At 45.0% G+C, this 22,295-nt stretch overlaps 1 protein-coding gene across 1 annotated transcript in view; it reads right to left on the bottom strand.

The window, feature by feature from the left end:
• The window catches only part of LOC146186155 (beta-mannosidase-like), a 68,645-nt gene extending 49,964 nt beyond the window's left edge, over positions 1 to 18,681 (bottom strand). The window contains exons 1-8 of the mRNA XM_084607992.1: positions 18,561 to 18,681; positions 17,344 to 17,490; positions 15,167 to 15,315; positions 6,766 to 6,971; positions 5,798 to 5,868; positions 4,898 to 5,094; positions 3,277 to 3,436; positions 1,752 to 2,056 (exon numbers count right to left, since the gene is read on the bottom strand). Of these exons, the coding sequence (XP_084464118.1) occupies positions 1,752 to 2,056; positions 3,277 to 3,436; positions 4,898 to 5,094; positions 5,798 to 5,868; positions 6,766 to 6,971; positions 15,167 to 15,315; positions 17,344 to 17,490; positions 18,561 to 18,681 (1,356 nt within the window). The remainder of the gene's footprint in view (positions 1 to 1,751; positions 2,057 to 3,276; positions 3,437 to 4,897; positions 5,095 to 5,797; positions 5,869 to 6,765; positions 6,972 to 15,166; positions 15,316 to 17,343; positions 17,491 to 18,560) is intronic.
• Positions 18,682 to 22,295: the final 3,614 nt, after the last annotated feature.

Raw genomic sequence — 22,295 nt, 5'->3', positions numbered from 1 at the left:
TATGTGGCCTAGGTGTAGTGTGTCTCTTTCAGGATGCGACGGTCCCGGTGGGTTTTACGGTCATCTTACTCGCAAAGGAGAAACCCAAGATGGTTACTTGTGCTAAGTCGTCTGTATCAGGAACATTCAGTACCTTGTCATGTTACCTGTCAGAGGAATTTCCTTGATAGTTCGCTCACGGGGCCGGTGTTTTGGGAGAACCGGGCATTTAAAGCTATAACGTTAAATTACAGGGTGCGGTAAGATTTGCATACTCGTAATTCCGGTATCATCGGGGTCCGGCATGTGGCCGTTCCTTATTTTAGCACTTATACTAGGTTGGGTATCCAATTCATTGACTGCAGGTTGTCCTTCCGGAGGCGGCGTATATTCTGGCTCCATTGCAACCTGATTCAAAGAGCTTTTCTAGACACATATGCACGCAACCTAGGGCAGCACCCATCTGATGCAGAGCCCGCCAATTAGCCTCCGCCAGGCTCGACCATGTGAAACAGCTGGCGTAAAAATCTAACTGCCAGCGTAAATGCAAACTCGGTCATGCAACGTATACTCTCATGACGTCATGCACATAGCCTGGCTACCAATCAGCGCCCAGCCATCTCATGTGACTTTGCGACATTTTCATCTCCACCTATAAAGGAATTTTTCGACACCTGTCAACACACCACGAGAATTTCCAGAGAGCCCCAGGTATATACGCTATTGTGGACTCTAATGCCACAGTATTCAAAGATGCATAAACGCACCCGATATTACGTGATCGAACGAAGCTATGCAAAAGAAAACAAGATGAGGGAGTGATCAAGTTATATACGCCCAAAAAGAAAGTTCAAGAGAGCGGGGGAACGCGGAGGAGTGTGTTCGCTCTCTCCTTTTTAAAATATAGTTTTTTCTTAGTTGTGGCATATTCTGGACTCGGGTCGACCTGGACGGCAAGCCTAATTCAGGGCAAGGATAGGTACACACTTTGAGACATACCCTTATCCTTAATTTATGCATATTTTTCGTTCTTATCCTCATGGATTGAGGTTGAGGACGCCTTCATGAGTGCTCGCGCTCGTGAGGGAGCCCGTGGTTGAGGGCGACAGACTTGATACTAAGGCAAGGCAAGTGTGGCAGGGTGCAACAGAAAGGTGGGCCGATGAGATTGAGAAGCTTGCAGGGATCTGCTGTCATGGGACCGCGTTAATTGGAGATATATAGGAGAGACATTTTCTGTACAGTGAGTCATGATGCTGGGTGCACATGTGGCCTTATTCATTATCAGTGTTGTTATTCATTACTAGTTATTCATTATCAGTGAATGTAACTTACAAGGGTGGAAGAACGGGCTAGTTGGTAAATCATCTTAGAAAGTGTGTTTTAAAGTGCGCTATTTTGCTTTCCAAAAATCAGTGAATGTGTTTCCCAATAAGAAATAACTTGGTCTAATACCGGAAAAGCTCCTGCGTTGTCTTTACAGGCGCACACGTCGCCTCCATTGCGAACGGAGAACCGAAAGTGAGACGCAGAGTACACTCCCTCCGTACGTATTTACACCTAATTTCGCATGTGATAGCAGAAAAATATGTCGAATACAAGAGCGTGTCACCGGTCCGTTCAACAACTGTAGCGCTGTGCATTCCAGTAGACAGTCAGAGCTTCCCGTATCATCTCTGGGCCCAGGACAACAAAGAACCATACCCAACGTTGACATACCGGTAAGGAAAACCCGAACGGGTAAAAGCCACCGCTAATAAAGAAGCGCTTACTTGCTGGCGGGCCTCACGAGCCACAGAGTCCAGGAACTCCGGCGTGGCCGGATAGAGGGCGCTGGCGAAGGCAAAGTCTTGCCAGACCATCAAGCCCCGCCGGTCGGCCAGCTCGTAGAACAGGTCGGACTCGTACATGCCGCCACCCCAGACGCGCAACAGGTTCATATGCGCCTCCTTCGCGGCGTCCAGCAGCGCCTCGAGCCGGTCGCTCGTCACGCGGTCGGGAAACGCGTCGGCGGGCATCCACGTGCTGCCCTTGGCGAAGAGCGGGAGCCCGTTGACGCGCAGGAAGAATGTCGCACCTACGAGCCAGGGATGGAAAGGAAATTACGAGGAGTGAGTGAGTGAGTGAGTGAGTGAGTGAGTGAGTGAGTGAGTGAGTGAGTGAGTGAGTGAGTGAGTGAGTGAGTGAGTGAGTGAGTGAGTGAGTGAGTGTGAGTGAGTGAGTGAGTGAGTGAGTGAGTGAGTGAGTGAGTGAGTGAGTGAGTGAGTGAGTGAGTGAGTGTGAGTGAGTGAGTGAGTGAGTGAGTGAGTGAGTGAGTGAGTGAGTGTGAATGTGTGAGTGTGTGTGTGAGTGTGTGAGTGAGTGTGTGAGTGAGTGAGTGAGTGAGTGAGTGAGTGAGTGATGTTATTCTCAGTGACCCACGTCGTTTTCAGATGCGCTGCTGGGTAACGCAGGAGCCTGGTACGTTGCACTGGCAGCTGCCGAGTCTAGAGCAGATCGAGACCGTACTCCGGAAGACGCGATGATGAAGGAGTTTGCAAAAACTGCAAGTGACTACCGTGATGTGGCATTAAAGTATGCGTTTGGGGCCTGCTGTTGGTCCGAGTGTCCATTTAAACCGTGCCAGGCGCCCAGAAATTTTTGAGTGGCCGTGTTCAGCATTCAGTTCTCGCCGGTACTCCTGAGTAGCACGCCCTAGTACTACAGTGGCTAGAATTCTAGCCACTGTACTAGTACTGCTCTTCAGAACGAGTTCGTGAGCTCGAAATAATCGATAAAAAGTTGTGTAAATCATTGAAATCAACAAGAATATTAAGTAATAATTTAAATCGATAGAAATAACCAGCAGTGAGTGATAAATAATTTATTTCAAACACTTAAGAAAAAAGATAACGCCGTACGATAAGATACCACTAATATCATTAACGTATATAGTTCGGCCATATAACTTGCCCCATCCTTTACCTCTGGTCCAAACGCTGTAATGCTATAGCTATATAGTGACGAACAACCAGCTGGTCTAAAGCAAGAACTAGAGTAGAACGGAAGGAAAACAACGGCCCTAAGTAAGTTATATAGGTATCGTTCCCTCGAGATATGCGCGTCTTGCGGCTCCGCTCTCGACCTCTATACCAATCCATACAATCTGCATGCATTGAGATATTAAAATTAAGCGGAGGAAATTGGTAGTGACCAAGTAAGTAACGCTGTGTCGTCCAATCAGTACATAACTGTTCCGGAATCCGCATGGTAACCAAACAGAGGAAATCCTGTGCGCACTGCTCACAAATGGCTCACCCGTGCTGTTCACGAGTGGCTCTTGGACCAAGTCCACGGTACGGAACCCGATGCTCCTCGTGATGGAAGTGGTGTCTCTTCCCATAGACAGGGAGACGGATAGCGGATAAAGCCGCTGCCCTCCGTAGTCGTTTGGCCACCAGGTGTCGATTCTCAGGCTCTGCAGACCGAGCACGTCAACGTTGTGCCCACACCACGATGGGGAAAAACGATAATTGCGAGGAGCGAAATGGACACATTTTACGGCACAGAACAAAAAGCTCGGTCAGTTTCTACATAACGAGTGAAACCAGAAGAGACGCAGAAGAGCCATGTTTTTCCTGCCAACTTGCTCTTCATTTTATGCGGCGCTGTTATTCCATTCGATCGCGCATTAATTGTGCGTAGTTTTATCGAGGAAAACAATCACTCGCAAATAGCGCAGAGTAAAGATGCTAAGATGCTGAGTTGAAGCACAATTAAACTTGGGAACTCCAAGAAATAATGTCGTTTCTTAGTATTGAAGTAAGAATCTCGAAAAAGAAATAAATATTTAGCTGCACTATATTTATCAACATCAGAATAATGTCAAAGAGTTAGTGGCTTTTATTGTCAGCGCTGTCAGCAGGTGAAATTCTGCATGTAGACGCAGCATTTAGTATCAGTACAGCACACTTCCAAGAAGCTCATTTAAGATTTGTTTTTAGTTTTCAGCCTACTGCAACCAACTGCAGACCCCACAAGCGGAATGTTTCATTACCGGTACATAAAGAAAACAACCTAAAATACAACCAGATACAGGACATAACAGCACATAATAAAGCATATAAAATATAAATCAAATTTATGTTAAACAGTGTACAAATAGCTAGAAAATGTCAGTTGCAAGTATAAATCCATCTATAATGATAACAAATAAAGTGAACAGGGCAATGAATTTCAATATTCAATGCGACGCAGAAAAAAATACTACCAAAGGTATTGGTGCAATTTTTCAAAGGTATTGGTGCAATCAAAGTAAGGTGCAATATTAAGGTCGGGATAGCTTGTGCACGTGATGTAGCAGTCCCTTGAGGGACTGTAAGGCGAGTGGACGATGGCATGTATAAATTTTATTGTTTCCAAATGACTGCGCGTGGATTGCTGTTAATTGCAAAGATCCGAGCTGGTAAAGCATATGACCTTCCCTTTTCCAGGATGTGCGCTATGAATCTCACCTGAAGCGAAACACTCTGAGGCCTCTGTGAAGAAGTTCACAGTGGAACTTTTTACGGAAAAGGGAGAAAAAATAGAAACACATTATGAAAAAAAAAAAAAAACGGGCGTTTTATAAAACATGGTTAAGCTAGGAGAGCTAATACTTTTATCCATGGTTTTGGCTGGTTTAGCTATTAGTTCGTGTTTTGCTGGTTATGGCAAGTATGTGCACATGCTTTGCTGAACTGTTTCCTTCCCCCGTTCTGCACTTTCCGCAGTTCATCGTTTTCGTGGTTTCGATATAAACGCTGTATCCTTCTGAATGCCTCTATGTGCATAATTTTATGTCATCCCATTATCCGATGGTATATATTATGAACACAGCAAACACGCTTGCTTCAAATACTGAGGTCTAGCTAGACTATCATAAGAATGTAACACTTGCCTCCGGGATCCTTAACCGGAATCTGTAGTGCGCGGTCAGCTCGTTATTCGCAGCAACCGTGATGTTCTTCTTCACGGTCAGACGTTCATCCAGCACCAGGTTCAGCAGAAGCCGTACTTTGCCGCTGAACGCAACCTCGAGGAATAGGCCCACATCAAGCGCCCACCTGTCGGGTTTGTCGTCTTTATCTTTTTCTCCTGGGATTTGCAGCATGCGTTACAAAAGGAGGCAGCAGATTTGAGATGTCAGATATAAAACATTGACGAATTACAAATGAATCAATCAGTTCTAGGAGCTCAATAAGACGCGCGAAGAAAGTTAAGAGCATCCCCGTTGAAGTGGCAGGGAGTATTGACGTCAAAAAGCTCAATGTTTTTCCTCTAGATTTATCTTTCTTAAACATGACCTTTGAAAACACTGCCGAAAACTTAATCCTTTATAGTACTGAATCCAACGTCTTTTACTCCATGCTAAATTTACATCCTAAACAAGCGCCGTAAACCAGCGCCCATATAGCGATACCGGCGCGCCGCTCCGAAGGAGCTATTTCAATTTTTTGAAGTAAAGTAATGTGCAGGGAAACTGTTTAGGTTGCGTGGAAAGGAGTTTTTTACGTTTGCCAGCCTAGACCTTTTGAGATGCGCTTTTGCGTGCTGCTCACTCTTTCCTTCTAATGTCGCATTTCTAGAAGCAAAGCAGGGGTCAACGACCTTAAACCTTTATATCGCTTCTGAAAATTATGCGATTAACACTGCTGGCAGTTACAAGCCATTTCTTGCCGTTTGCATAAATAACGACAAAAAAGACGCTAGCCGCGATAAAATTCAATTGTGCTGAGCCTACTGAATGCGTGTACAAATCCTCATGAGTTTTCGTGACAACTTCCTCCCAGACACTTACCGAAGCGCCGGGTTCTGACCACCATGTCACGAATGATCAAGGAATCATACATCTCGATGCCGATGTCTTTCCTGAACAACAGAAAACAAATAAGGCATGCAACTGTTTCCGTCACTTCAACAGTCAGCTCATGATCGAAAAATGGAAATGACATTCCGGCAAGATCGCTAAGTATCAAGGCTTTCGGAAACATTCTGCAATCATATACAGCATTAATTGAGAACATCTAAAGATCCAGTATAAGAGAAACAAATATTTATGCGAAGTACAGCCCTTCATCCGCGCCTCTTACCATGCCGCTTCCGAACATTTTGGTTGAAAATATGTCCCTGTGTTAGTTATCGTGATGACGAGTTATGTACCCCATTAATCCACAATGTTTGAAACTAAGTGGAGCCATCCTTCTTATGTTTGTGCAGTGGTGTGCCATACACGAAAGCCATTGCGTAGTTGCTTGCTCTTCGACCATTATGTATACCAGTAATTATTACTAAAGTAATAGGTCAATTTTTATTGAAGGAGGATGGGGGGGGGGGGGGGGGGGCGATTTGGTATCTTAGCTATGAGGTGTGCTAGCTGTTCGAAAAAGTTCTTTCCACACGTCAAAGGTAAGAGCGATGAACCATGTCTAAATGTTTTGTGCTGGATGGATCGTTAAGATGCTTCGCTCTCAGATGCAAAATAGCACTTCCACACACGTTCCAAGGGCTTAATATCCCGACCAGTCGACGTTGGCATCTAATGTACAAGCACAACAGTCGTTATTTTGTAGAAACAATTTACGCAATAAATAAATTTGTCCCTCTACCAGTAGCAGTTGCAGCTCATCACGTCATGTCTGATAGCTGAACAAGCAACGTTATTCGCTGCCACCGCTATTCAAGCCAAGGTGGACCAGTGACCAGTTAAGGAAAAGGATGACCCCGAAAATTATTGCTACAAAATACGGCTTACGCAGCGTTGCTCACCAGATGCCCTGCGTCGGGAACGCGGGCGCCATCTCCCAACTGAATGAGGCCTGCGCCTTTCGCACGTGGTTCACACCGCACTCGCCGCGCTGGCGCACGGGCGGGCACTCAGGTGGCACCTGGTGGCCCCTCGGGAACGCATGCGCCCGCTCGCGCGCGTACGCCACGGCCGAGGTGAACTGGACGCTCACGTTGTTGTAACCCACCTGCGGAGTCAACCGCACGATGCTGTGAATGCAGCATATCAGAGCCGCAAGCATAATATCTGCAAAAATTGGCTAGATTTGTCTGTTGTATTTTTCTTTAGGTATTGTGACGTACAAGACGAAGCAGGAACAACCAAAAAAGCTTTAAGATTGCAATGGGTCACAGGTGGTCCGACCGCACGAGCGGATTGCCACTAAATCTACCTCGACTAATGCATGTAGCCCATTCTGTCGCTAAAGGCATGTGCACCATTATAATACATTAGGAGTGCGAATGTTTGCAGCTAACCAGTATGTAAGCCTGGAATTAAGCTCATGTGGTCGGCCATACAGCCGAACACGTCGAAGAGTGTATACGCTTAGGAAAGGAAATGAAAGCCAGAAGTATTGCATGGTAAATTACAGGGGTTTTAAAATATCGTAGCTGCGCACACGTAAGCTACCAGAAACGCTGTACTAGAGGGTTCTGGATGCTTTTTGTGCGCCAACACGGTGACTGCCCGATAAGAAGGGTAGAGTCAATCAATCATCATCATCATCAGCGAAAGCTACACTACTGTAGGTTTTCAAGCCGTCGGCGTGGCACCGTGGCAGGAGCTGCCAACTTGGGTCTCTCGTTTCACATGGGACGGTTATGTCCGAATCAGCCTGCCAAGACCCTGGCATTCACGTTATCCCTATAGGCCACTAAGGCACGTTCTTGGGGTTGGTTAAAGAGGGGCTTTTGGTAGCGTATACGCTATCGCGTCATACCCTTAAAGGCGGAGCTTAAGTGTCCCATATTTAGATGCAATAAAATGCCTTTACTACCAGCACCTAAAACGCCGGTGAAATTTGATGCGTTCAAGGAAACCCTGGTTGTGTTCAATGCAACGCTCGGTCACCCGCAGCCAAAGCTTGATGCGTTCAAGGAAACGCTGGTTGTGTTCAATGCAACGCTCGGTCACCCGCAGCCAAAGCTTTCTCTCCACACTCGGTTCAGCAGCGTTGAACCCGTGCTTTTTTTTTTTTTTTTGCTTTTTGTTTAGCGCCGGGGAAGCTTTTTTGTCGTGTTGTGGCAACGCATAGCGCACTGGCGTTTGTGCATTCCTCCTCTATAGAAATGTGGCCTTTGTAGCTGGTATTCGATCCTTGGCTTCGGAAGTTTAACGCCATGGCCGCTGAGGTGCCGCGGCGATTAATGAAAGGTACGGATGGTCTCCGCCCGGCTCCTAACTGTTTTCATGCCATCTTTCGCTTCATCCTACTCAAAGGGTGCATTCATTCACTGTAAATTCGGTTTTGCGGTCAGAATCAAACCCAGAGTACCCGGGTTCGATCCCGACCGCGGCGGCTGCGTTTCGGTGGAGGATTGATTGTTTGATTGATTGATTTATAGGAAGGGAAAGGCGCGGTAACTGTCTCACTTGTTTTCTGTGGACACCTCAACCGCGCCGTAAGGGAAGGGAGGAAGGTGGGAGTGAAAGTGGAAAGAGAGAAAGGGGAGCCGTATTGGAGGGCTACGGAGTAATTTCGACCACCTGGGGATCTTTAACGTGCGCTGACATCGCACAACACACGGACGCCTCTTCGTTTCGCCTCCATCGAAACGCAGCAGCCGAGGTCGGGTTCGAACCCGGCAAAACGAAGTGGCGTCCGTGTGCTATGCGATGTCAGCGCACGTTAAAGATTCCCAGGTGTTCAAAATTTCTCCGAAGCCCTCCACTATAGCTCCTCTTTCTCTCTTTTTACTTTCAATTCCCCCTTCGCCTCGTCCCTTACGGCGCAGTTCAGGTGACCACAGAAACAAGTGTGACTGCGCCTTTCCCTTCCTGTGAACCAATTATTATTATTAAGGCGAAAGCCTTTATTGGCTCATGATGTCGTGGACAAAGTGTGTCCCGCTCTTGCGGCGTTCTAATTGGTCGAGGCGAGATGCGTCCCTGTCATCTGCAATGCCCCTTTATAATTTAGTATATAAAGGCGGCAGGAACGCTAGACAAGAAGAGACTTCTGGAGAAAAGGCGCAATATTTCTCCGACAAGCGTGCGCTTGGATGGTACGCCATTGCTCCTGTAGCGTGGCGTTCCATGGCGCGCGTTCAAGGGTGGGATTGCAGATGGCAGGAACGCTAGACAAGATGAGACTTCTCAGGCTTTCGCCTTTCACTACTTTAGTCGCTAAAGTCAATTTTTCGCCGGAGTGGTGCAGTGGTAAGACGCCCGACTACTGTGCCGGAGTACCCGGGTTCGAACCCGACCTCGGCGGCTTCGTTTCGATGGAGGCGAAACGAAGAGGCGTCGTGTGCTGTGCGATGTCAGCGCACGTTAAAGATCCCCAGGTGGTCGAAATTACTCCGTAGCCCTCCACTACGGCTCCTCTTTCTCTCTTTCTACTTTCACTCCCATCTTCCTCCCTTCCCTTACGGCGCGGTTGCGGTGTCCACAGAAAAAAAAAAAACAAGTGAGACAGTTACCGCGCCTTTCCCTTCCTATAAATAAATCAGTAAATCAGTTGTTTTTTTCTTCCGTCACCCTTAACGCTTAAATATGTTCCCATGAGTTTCCGTACTTAAAATATGAAAACGAGGCCGATATTCCTTTAGACGGTGGTAACTCTCTGGCCCGTACATGAAATTGCATGCACCATTCACAGCAGCCTCATAGGTCCATTAACTGCAGGTGCACTTTGCTCTGCTAGCCAGCAGTCAATATTTGAAGCTGTAATTGTTGTAGAGAGGCCAGAGAAAAACTGAAATGCAGACAGCGCACTGTGCCGATGAAGAAAGGCACCTTAAAGCAATTTCGTCTGCGTTGCGGGTTCTGGTTCGAAGAACCTGACGCCAGATGAAAGGACGGCGCCAGAGCGATGCGATAATGTAGATAATAGGGTCACTTAGGCAAGTTTTTTTGCTCGACAATTGTTGATTGCACGACAAAAAAAATAATAGCGCAAGAACAGAAGTAAGAAACAAGGCGCGTCGACGAAAAAGCGTTACTGGCGTTGCATACGCCTTCTGCTCTCAAATGGGTTCTCTAAAGGTATCATCATTCGCAAAATTTTACCTGCCTGCTCTGATAGTTGCACCAGTATATACACAAAGTTGGTGGCCGCTGCATAGATGTAACTGCAGAACCTTTCATATTTTCCTCTTTTCGGCCATTTGTCGCCGCTCATGTGAACGTCTAATGTCTAATAAAACTTTTTCTAAAATGGCGAAAAGCCGCTTATGCATGTGAATGTTCAATGTGAACGTCTAATGTGTAATAAACCTTTTTCTAAAATGGCGAAAAGCCGCTCATGCATGTGAATGTCCAATGTGAACGTCTAATGTCTAATAAACCTTTTTCTAAAATGGCGAAAAGCCGCTCATGCATGTGAATGTCCAATGGGAACGTCTAATGCCTAATAAAACTTTTTCTAAATAAAGGCGAAAAGCCAGGCACCAGTGTGCTGTGCGATGTCAGTACACGTTAAAGAAATCCACGTGGTTAAAATTTCCGGAGCCCTTCCCTACGACGTCTCTCATAGCCTGAGTTGCTTTGGGACCTTAATCCCCACAAACAAAACAAAACCAAACTTTTACTGGCCATGACACTCTGCCGAAAGTTCGATATAAGGACCACGAGAAACGTGAGAACGAGAAAATTTGTTTACATATACCCGGGAGTGTTGAAAATATGTTCCAAACGATATTATTTTGAAATACGCTGCCGTATCAAAAATATGTTTCTTCCCTGTTTCTGAAGCATCATGTGTAGAAATCTGAGGCAGATGTAGTGTCTTTCAAGAACACTGCCAGGTATTGATGCGCCGCGTGGTTGCCGTAATTGCAACTCGCGACTGCGCGCATCTTTCGTGTGTATGTGTATATACGGAGGGCTTTTAAATACCTTATATTCATTGGACCAGGGTCTGTTTCAGTGGACGTACGCTTAGAATTAACAAGTAGCAAATAACCACGGAGGGTCAATATTCAAGGAAAATGACTTTTCTATAGTTTCTTTGTTTTGTAAATAGTTACTTTTTCTTCCTGAGTTGTCATGCTATCTTCAAACTCCGTTTGTTCTTGCATTATTTTCTAGTTCTCGCAGTCATTTTTGCTCGTTTTATTCCATTCACAAGTTGTGAGTTTGAACCTGACTGCCGGTGGCTGCGTTTCGATGGAGGCGAAACGAAGAAGCATCCATGTGCTGTGCGATGTCAGTGCACGTTAAAGATCCCAAGGTGGTCGAAATTACTCCATAGGACACCACTACGGTACTCTTTCTATCTTTCCGCTCTCAGTCCCACCTTCCTCCTCGTAAAAGACATGACCTTCTTTACCCTCATTCTGTGAATTCTATGATGTTGTCCAGGGTTGATGAAATTAATGACCTTGGTGTACTTTTTGACCGTAGCCTCAGTGTCTCCTCTCATACTAAACACATTGCTCAGCGGGCTATGCCACACACGGATTCATCTGCAGACTTTCCACTTCCGTTCTTAACGTTGTACCTGTCTATATGATTGCCGCTTTTGGAGCATGCGTCAGTCGTTTCGAATGGCACTTGCAAATCAAACTGCGACAAGGTCGACAGAGTGCAGCAAACGTTTTGACGAATATTTCAATATCGCTTTCCTTGCGCAACTTCCTCCTCTCGCTCCACCAAGAGTACCCCACTGCATTTTCCTTCTCTTAATGCCGTCGTATCAGAGTTGATATCACTTTTCTGTACAAACTCCTTCATGGTCACATTATGTGCCCTCAGCTCTTAGAGTGTATCCTACTGCGCGTTCCGCGAAAGAGCATGAGGGAATTCAGACCGTTTCAAGTTTCTCCGTCTCTTCATTCCCATTCCCCTCTGGGCAGAATGCAGTGGTTATTTAACTCTTTTTGTCCTCACCTTGACGTCTTCCAAAACTCGCTCTGTTCATTTATATTGGATGTTCGTAGCGTTGTATTCTAAATAATACTTTATCACATATAACTCCCACTTTCTAGCCTAAAATATTGTATTTACTTCACTTTTTGCTTTTTCTCCTAATGCTGTCTGTATCTTGAACTGCTTTTTATCCGTTTCTTACTTATATTTCAACTTTAAACTTTATATTCGAATCTTACTGTCCCGTGTTCAATTCTATTTCTTTATTGTATTATTCTGTATTTCTAGCCTGTGTTTTAAGTACCACGCACTTGTTGCGCCTGGAATTGTTATTTATGTATATTTCTATATTACTATAATAAATGTCAGTTATTTGTTGTTGTTGTTTTCTCTCTATCTACCGTTATTTTTTTTTTCTTTCGTGATGTGTTCAACGATTCTCTGACTGTGTATATAACTGACGCTACTCATTGATTGCTTTCTTTCCGTGATACTTTTCGTCTCAATTTCATTTCATGTGTTATTTATTTCTTTGTGTTCTTTCTGTGTGTGTAAACATGTTTGTGCATTTTCATTTTTATTTCTTTTTTTTTATTTGCGCTGCAGCACGAAGACCACATGGTTGTTCCTGCGCACATTAAATAAAGATTGATTATTATTATTATTATTATTATTATTATTATTATTATTATTATTATTATTATTATTATTATTATTATTATTGTTATTATTATTATTATTATTATTATTATTATTATTATTATTATTATTATTATTATTATTATTATTATTATTATTATTATTATTATTATTATTATTATTATTATTATTATTAAAGTTTTGACTTGCACTACATTTTTTTTTTTGCTTTCTTTTCGACTTCCTTATCTGCTCTCGTATGCGCGTTTCGGTCTTCATTTTAAGTGCCCATCACGCCTCCAGTCAGGCAGTCTTATCTACGCTTATTTTAAATACGTGTTCTACCGCTTGCGCATTAATGGCGCCTAAAGAAAGCGGTGACCTGCTGTCACAAAGAAGAAAATTTGACTTAGAAAGATTTGGTTTAGATATAGTTTGGTTTGAATGTTCTTCTCATAATAAACGTGTACATGCCCTAATGTGCGTACATTACGTATCACACAAATAATCCTCCTGGATGACTGAGGCCAAATGCAGATAAGACGAAATTAACACAGACTGCTTTCAGTTATGTTTATTTCATTTTCTTTTATTCTTTCATGAAAATCTCCTGTGAAAAGAAATAGGACACAGAAGTCTTAGTTTACAGAGGCGCGTCAGGACTACTTAACCAGCAGCCAGCTTGCTCCTGGGCCGCCATTATGGGTCGAAACCAGGCATTTACTACGTGGACGCCTCCGGCCCTCACCATGGGGGATGGTACACGGCCGCAGTGGTCCACCAGTCTAAAACCGTTAACGGGCTTACATTTCGCGCCCGTGACATAACCCACGCGGAGGAGGTCGCCATCGCGCTGGCAGCTACCCACACTGATTCTAAAACAATTATCTCCGACTCGCGAGGGGCCTGTCGGAACGTCGAGCAAGGCTGGGCGCCATACTTAGCCTACCGACTACTTCAAAATTGCACCTACACCGGGGACCCCGCTTACCGGAAAATAGTATGGGCTTCTGCTCATATGGGTCTCGAGGGGAATGAGGCAGCCGACGCCGCCGCCCGCGCGCTCTCTTTCCGGGCTTCCCATCTCGACCCCCTAGATCAGGACCTTGAATTCGAACCCGCGTATTCTTTTAAAGACATTGTTCTTTATTATCAATCTTTTCATAGCCTTTACCCTCGCCCGAGTAAAGGTCTATCTAAGACGGAGGAGCGGCTTCTACTCCGTCTGTATACCAACACTCTGCTGTGCCCGGCAGCATTAAAACATTTTAATCCCTCCTTCACGGGCAGTTGTCCGCACTGTGCGGAGAAGTCTTCGGACATCTACCACATGGTGTGGGCTTGCCCATCCAACCTAACTGTTCCTCCTCACCCCAACCCCACTCGGGAGGACTGGGATCGAGGCGACCCTGCTCGGCTGCTATGACCTGCTGGCCCAAAAGGCCTTGGTCGAGCGCGCCCGGGCAGCGGCCGACGCCACTGGGGTCCCGTACAAGGGACCCCACCCAGTATCTGTAAGGACTGGATGTTCATAGATCCGGCCGATGCATACATCCACCCCTTTTTGATCAATAAACGTTTGCCACCACCACCTCATCCCAAATTAACTCTTCTCCTTCAATATTCAGACATAATGTGCGCACACAAAATGCATTCTTTGAAGATAGTATGCTGTGCGATGTCAGCGCACGTTAAAGATCCCCAGCTGGTCGAAATTACTCCGTAACCCTCCACTACGATACCTCTTTCCTTGGGACGTGGCCCGCTTAAATATGGAAGTCATCACTGAATTGACCATGATCAAGTTCGGTTAGACACCAATTTGGATCATATTCCTATTAGGTGAAATTTAGGGGGCCCAGGTGGCGAAAATTTTGGGGCGGGCCACCTATATTTGGTAGTCGCCACGTTGTTTTTCCTGCTAAAATTGGGTTAGACATCAGTTTGGATCAAATTGTGATGCGGTCAAATTTTGGGGTTCGTGGAGGCCAAACTTCAAGGGTGACGACTCAAATTCAGGTCACTACTCAGGTCACCACTGAATTAGCCATACTCAAATTAGGTTAGACATAAATTTTGGTCAAATATTCTCAGCAGGTTAAATTTTGCCCGTCCAGAGGGCCTACCCAAATTTGGAAGACAGCACTGAATTCACCATACTCTGATTAGGTCGGACGCGAAATTCGGTCAAATCGAATTTTAGGGGTCCAGAAAGAAACTTTTGCGGAGGTGGACAGACACTTTCCGTACACACTTTGTGCTGACACCATTTGCGGACACCTTTTGCGGGCGTCTTTTCTTTTTTTTTTTTTTTTTGCTCCATGAGCCAATTAACGCTCATCCATTCAAAAAACTGCGCACTGACCCATCGCGATGCCTTCTCTGCTAACCTTGAAATGTACGCAACGCTGCGCTGCGGCCGGTTCTAGCAGTGCACAAAGTTCCCTCATAGATTTACGGCAGAGTGTCGGGACCAGAAAAGTACTGAAGGATAATATGAGTTCCATATTGTCTTCATGAACAATATGAACAAATAGTTCGTCTTTTGTCCTTTTTGGTGGAATAAACACCACGTGCAATGCCGAGACTGTTTATATTTATAGTCTCAAAGTAGCACTATTCAGCGTTGTTATGCTGCAAGGTCAGGCTTCAAGATTGCAGTGTATATAGGTTCCTCCACGAGCAAATTCGAGCAAATCTATGAGATCGCACCTTGATGTGCTGCTTGATGTCGAACACGTAGCGCACAAACATGTTGTCCGTCCCTCCCACGGGGACATCGTTGACGTAGACAGCGGCCACGGTATCAACGCCGTGAGCGACAAGCAGGATCCTGCGATGTCGTGTGTGCTCTTCTTTCACTGCAGAAGGCGAGAAAACGAGGTATGCTGTAGCTTTACGTAGAAATGTCAATGCGATGGTAACAAGGTCAGCGGTAAAATGTATGACGTCTTGTGCTTCGAAGTATTTACCCTTCTGAAAATTAGGGAACTCCCAAATAATCATAACCATTGATATCAGCTTGTAGTGGAACGCGAATAAATTAAATGAACCATGCCTTGGTTCTCATCTCTACTCATCAATGTAAAAAAAAAAAGCGCTGTAAGTTTGTTGTCCATATGACCACGCATGCATCATGCTCGGTGTGAGTTCTGTACATTGTAACAATGTGTAGTGGAGTAATTAAACAAAATTATGCTTTCTTCTCACCCAACAGTACCTTCTGGTATATTACTGCGACTGGTAAGAAGTTCGCTAAATGAGCCGAATTCTCGTTTTATATTCTAAAGCCGTTTGAAGACGGTAATGTCCAGAGCACAAAGGCAAAAGATTATACACCAGGAGTTCTCAAACTAGGTTCGGTTTCGCCTCCCCTCATCCACCCCCCCCCCTCTCCGCACACGCACGCACGCACGCACGCACGCACACACACACACACACACACACACACACACACACACACACACACACACACACACACACACACACACACACACACACACACACACACACACACACACACACACACACACACACACACACACACACACACACACACACACACACACACACACACACACACACACACACACACACACATTATGTTTTCTTAGCTCATTCCACGACGAGTACATGCTCGAGCAACGTCGCCTGATTGTGAAAGAGGAGAGGGAGTGGGGGAAGGGGATCCGTGGCGCATATTCATGGGTGTTGGAGTTGCTTGAAGCAAAGAATTTTGAGAACACCTGATATAGAGAGTGCGCAAATGGCATGCCGAATCGGAGCTGGTAACTTTCCCTTCAGAGCTCGAAAGTGAGACCTCGTTCGATTTACGAGTGCTAAAAACAATTTCACTCCCTCCCAATAAACAAGCATCCACCACGTTGGTCATTATGATCAGTAGCTGAAGTGCACGTCGGTTGTTAACCGATAACAAAACAAAACAAAAAGCGCTCTGGCTGCTTATTGGGGATATCCTGTCATGAATATCCTATCTTCAAAGGCCACTGCATGAGCGCGAGTTGAATATATCTCGTTTATGAGGATAATAACGTCGTTATGATTCCAAACTTGGTAACCAATAAAAATAAGAACATGTAAGATGATCGCGCTAAAACTGAGAGCTACCTTCCCACATAGCAGTGACAGTTAAGCAGCAGTGTGTGTTTATAGAGAGATGGAACGACAAAAGAGAACGGGGCAGGTGCGCATAGCTATGAAAACGTCAGTAAAACACCGGAGTTCAAAATCACCACCCAACCTCACCCGTACTTTAGCAGGAAATGAACGCTAATTTTAAGAGAACGCTGTGTTTAGCTCAATGGTGAGATACTGCTGCCTCGTTGCACTCATATAAGTCTCTTCGCTAAAACCTTACGACTATTGGATGTAGAACTGTTAATGTGTAACCATAAACAGCCATCTGCCGCAGAAGAGTATTCATCTGTCCGTCCGCACAAGGTTTTCGTACAAGCTGTTTGCAGTCCGATAACACTCATAAGAAGGCAATCTACAAGTACTATTTAGCAAGCAGACTATTTTGAGTACCCAGTGCTGACTTCCAAATTTACAGGAGACCATGCCCTAAAATTTGGCCCACTCGACCCTTAATTGAATGCACAGCTGTACTCTTAGTAATGGCTAGTGATATAAAATAGTGATAATTAGTAACACTTCCCAGCGATGCTAGAAAGCGAGAGTTAATAGTAAATTAATGCGTATGAATGGGAGGTTATACGTACCCATGGATTTTTTTTTTTTTTTTGTTCAGGCGTTGTCATCAAATTTCTTTTTCCACTAGCCAGGTACTATTACCAGTGAGCGAGAAATTAATGAGCATTCCAGAATACTGATGTTTTAGTAAGCAAGGGGACTCGCGCCCGTCTTACACTGAAAGCTTCGCGTGTATGTCCAGTTGTCGTGCCCGACCCAGGCGAAGCGCTCGTCGTTGTCGCGGTAGTAGGCGTCTCCAATGAGCTTGGCGCGCATCAGATCTGTGTACACGTTGCCAGGAACCACACCAGGGAACTGGTACGCTGGATAGGGATATAAAAAGTCACGAATTACACACGAAACTTTGTTTCCGATGTTGTGCTTCGATGATGCATTCAACTTAACAATGATTTTGTTGTTGTTGTTGTTGTTGTTGTTGTTGTTGTTGTTGTTGTTGTTGTTGTTGTTGTTGTTGTTGTTGTTGTTGTTGTTGTTGTTGTTGTTGTTGTTGTTGTTGTTGTTGTTGTTGTTGTTATTGTTGTTGTTCCTGCTTCTCTTTTACTTACTTTCACATCGACACCAATCATGTCTAGGCATAAAATATCAAGTACAGCCTTCTGGCCAGCATAATCAGTTCATTGAACAGACGAAAAAAGCAAACTTTTCAGATGAACACTTCAAATTTGACATTTTAACTGGCCTTGTGCTGTGCACTTTGTGCTTCTTGCTTCCAGGTGATGCCCGTTTGCTTATTCCTCTATCTGCTGAACCAGTGCATTGTCTTCCTCGTCGCATAACCAATATTTTGCCCAAGAAAGCGCATTTTCTTCGGTAAGCAATGTTGAAACGCATGTTTGCAGTGATGTTGGCGTGCGTTTAGCAAAAAAAAAAAATTGGCTGTGATTTAGCTCTGATTAAACCGGGTTGAATTGCGTTAGCAATACCTCCATGGCTGCGCTTATGGTTCAGCATGTGGTGTAGCTTGAGCCCTATAAGCCACTAAGGCACGTTCATACGGCTTGGTTAAAGCCGTATTCGGCTCGGCTGCGGCTCAAGGTCAGGCAGGCATCTTCCCGGGACTACGCGACGGGCTGAAACCTGGCGCAGTATTGCTCACGCAATAAAATAATTCTCATCGTTTCCGATTCAACGACCTTCGCAGCCTACACGAGCATTGTATTGCAAACGCACATTGATTTGACATCACGAGCGCTCTGCCCTTCAGCGCACTTCTACGAGTGCCGCATTCAGCTATGCTTCAAACCAGGCGGTGCCACGACTGGTTGCGCTACTCGTTAAAGCTCAACCTGTCATTACGATGTGGTCTGCTGAGCGTGAGCACGCTCAAAAAATGAGGCCCGTCGGCGCGCACAAAGGAGGCCTACGTACGTACATTTGTTTCGATTGTGCACCCTCCAGTCTCCGTTCAGAGGCAGCACGAGGCCCACGACTCTGGAGTACGCCGCCAAGAACGCGGCGAGCCCCAGTAGCAGCCCTGCATTCCGAGGTCCCATGGCCACAGGGTGTTCTTCTTCTTCTTCTTCTTCTTGAGAAGACGTCGTTGGTGTAGGTAGCTTTTTGAAGCGTGGAAAGTACCCACTATGGAGGGATTGGCCAAGGTGTAGTGGCGTACACGAGAAAATTTCCATAGGCTAGTATTACGGGAAAAGATTGGCGCAAAACGACAATATAAAGAAGTGTAACAATGGAGGTATAAAAATTATCGTGAGAACAATCAATAATTTTGAAGGAGAAAAACCTGAATAAATTTTGACAAGAATTAAAAAATCAACCTAAGATTTCTTGCTCCTTCTTCTTCTTCTTATGTCCCTCGTTTCCGTAACATTAAAGGCCACGCTCTTGAAGCAACAGCATGCAGCAAAACGGAAGAGACAGTTGAGATGTTGGTAGCGATAGTGGTTATAGTAGTCCGAGCAGTAGTAGTATTTGTAGTAGTTTTAGTAGTAGTGGGGGGGGGGGATGTTAACTCTGGATGCTGATAGTGGTATTGGTTGTGATAATAGCGGTAGTGGAAGCAGTAGATAGTGGCAAGGGGTATTACCAGCTGGGATTTTAGCGGGACGGAATTAAGGATATCATTCGGATTAACAGCAATAGTAGTCGAAATAGTAATAGTACTAGCACTCTGGGTGGTTGAGGTGCTGCGTCTGCTCTCTCAGTGGTGGTCATAGCTAAGTGTATATATTCGCTTTCATGGCTCGGCGTCAACCGCAGATGGGAAGTTTAGTACGAATCAGGAAGATTTAAAAGGAGAACATTCAGAAATTCCCACATGTAAAGAAAAGAGCAGTGGCAAAAAATCTGATGGGAGGAGAGTAAACTTTAATCTGCTGGATCAGCAACGGAATACTGCGACACGCTTTGCCGCGTGGCAATCAGATTTGCCGCGTGGCAGGTGCTGCCTGCTTGCATTCTTCGTCGGATGGGTAAGAATGACACAAACGAGGAAGGGATCATCATCATCCGCAGTAGCCCGATTATAGGGCGAAGACCTCTCCCATATTCCTCCAGTTAATCCGGTCTTGTGCTAGCTGCATCCCCTTTACCACAGCAAACTTCCTAACTTCATCCTCCTAGCTAATTTTCTGTCGCCCCTGCTACGCTTTCTTTCCTTTGGGATCCATTTTGTTACCCTTAGTCACCATCAGTTATCCTCTCTTCGCACTACACGCCCTGCCCATGCTTATTTCCTCTTCTTGATTTTCACACTAATGTTATTACCTCGAATTTAATGTCTGACCCACTCTGCGAAATTCTTATCTCTTAATGTTACACTTACCATTTTCCTTTCCGTAGCTGTCTGCGATGTCCTCAACTTAGTAGACCCCTTTTCGTTAGCCTCCACGTTTCATTCAGCCCGTAAGTGAGTACCGGTAAGATACAATCGCTATAAAATTTTATCTTGAGCAATATCGGTAATCTGCTGGTCCTGATTTGCGAGCACTTGCCAAATGCATTCCATCCCAATCTTATTCCCCTATATTATTTATTTCCCTTTCGGGGTCCAGATCTCCTTTTACTGTCTCTCCAAAAGTAGACAGGCGCCTACCACTTCCAGTGCTTCGCTACATATTATAAACTGCTGTTCCTTGCCGCGGCTGTTGAAAATTAGCTTATTCTTCCGCATATTAATTTTTAGACCTACCTTTATGTTTTTCCTGCCTAGTTCCCCAATCGCTATTTGCAATTCGTCCCCCGCGTTACTTAGCAAGGCAACGTCGTCAGCGAATCGCAGATTACTAAGGTATTCCCCATCAACCCTTATCACTAACTTCTCAAATTCCAAGTCTCTGAGTGCTTCATTTGAGCAAGCGGTGAATATATATTTATACACACACAGTTGAAACTCGATTTAGCGAAGTTGAGGGGAGCCGTGAATTATTTCTTTAAATCGGAAACTTCATTAACTCGAGTGAGGCATTTCTCAGTCCTATAATTTGGTACATTCGATTATTAGGTGCGGAGACATCTAGAAAGCTACCGCGGCATCACACTTGCGAAGACTTTATGCTCCCAAAATTAAATGCGGCCAGCAGAAATGACCGCCACCGCTGGGGCACGACAAGAAACAAAAATTGTTACTCATTGAGAAGAGACCAAGAGGACTACAATTTCATTTTCCAGCAAAGAAGTCGGTGATCATTGCCTGTGTGTGCTTTGTGACCAATGACCGCACCGATTTTTCGTAGGTCTGAAGTGCTACGTATAGCCCTGTAGGCCTAACAAGCTGAGCTTGAGAGAAGCATGCACTCAAAGGAACAGGGAAATTATCCGCAGAAGTACAATGGCGAGCGAACCACACGAAGCACGCCACAAAAAAAGCACCGAACCGCAACACCGCCCCTTGGAATGCGACAGGAGACTTTTTTTTTTCTTACCGCTGGCACCATCTGGTGAATTCAACTGAACACTAGAACTCTTGCTTTGCGCTGCGCAATTTGAAAAAAAAAAAAAAAGAAAGCGGGACGAAGGTGCCCCGCGCTGTCACTGTGGGGTTGCAATCAATAGACTTTGGGGTGCTCTCTACAAAATAGACCAAAAATAGCCCCTTTCCACCTTCATTTTTCCAAGAAAATGTTCGTTAAATAGGGAAAGACCACAGAATTGATTTTGTTATTTCGAATTAGTCAAAGCATTGGATCCCGGGCGTCTCAGGCGGAATTACGATATCTTCGTTAAATCGGGACTTTCGTTATACTTATATTCCGAGCATATTTCTATCACCTGATTGATAGTATGGGTCTGATCGATGGTAGAGTATACCCTTTTCGAAAACCTGTTTGATCCTTTGGTTGATTCAAGTCTAAGGTTGCCCTGATTCTATTAGCACCTGTCTTATTAAATACTTTGCGCGCAAAGGAAAGTAAGCTCATTGGTCTGTAGTTTTTAGAGTCCTTAGCGTCCTTAGCGCCCTCTTTCTTATGAATTTACGGTACCTTGAATGTCATCAGGCATTGCGTATAAAAGGTGGCCAGTTTTTCTAGCACGATAATCTCACTGCCCTTCAAGAAGTCTGCAGTTACTTGTGTAGAGCAAGGGATATTGCAGGCTAATGGTCATTTTCACTTTCAAAGTTCACCCCTCTCCCATCAACATTAAATTTAGGCCAGCACATACTTGCTATTTTTACAGTTTTTGTGGCGTTTTGCGTTCAATAGAATCGTATAAGAAAAGGCTCAAGTTTTTGTGTCCATTTTTATCACGTGAATTACAAGCCACGACCATGCAGACGGTGCATACTATAGAGTGTCCCACTGGATAATTATCGCTAGCGCCTCGAGGCTTGGCCACAGTTACCGTTGGAGCGACTGGTCATGTGTTTGGTACGTGGCCGACGTGCTGCAGACCTCTTCGTGATTGAAGTTTCTTTCAGCCAATTTTTTTTTATTTTTTTTTATTTTTTGTCGAATGAAGCGTACTTCCGCGCTTGCAGTACGTGCATCCGTAACCTGTACTGCTGAAACGATCGATAGCTGTAATGGGTGCAAGGCCTCCCTAGACTATTGCTGAAAATTAAGAGAAGCAGGAGACGTGTCACCGAGATTTTTAGATTTGTTCTACTCTGTGCGCCATTTTTTACCTCGTGATTTATAACTTTTTTTCCATG

The sequence above is a fragment of the Amblyomma maculatum genome, chromosome 6 (assembly GCF_055883805.1).
Source record: "Amblyomma maculatum isolate TAMU_Amacu chromosome 6, ASM5588380v1, whole genome shotgun sequence".
NCBI classification, from domain to species: domain Eukaryota; kingdom Metazoa; phylum Arthropoda; class Arachnida; order Ixodida; family Ixodidae; genus Amblyomma; species Amblyomma maculatum.
The sequence above is the reverse complement of the archived record's forward strand: the minus strand, read 5'-3'. Positions and strand labels throughout refer to the sequence as shown.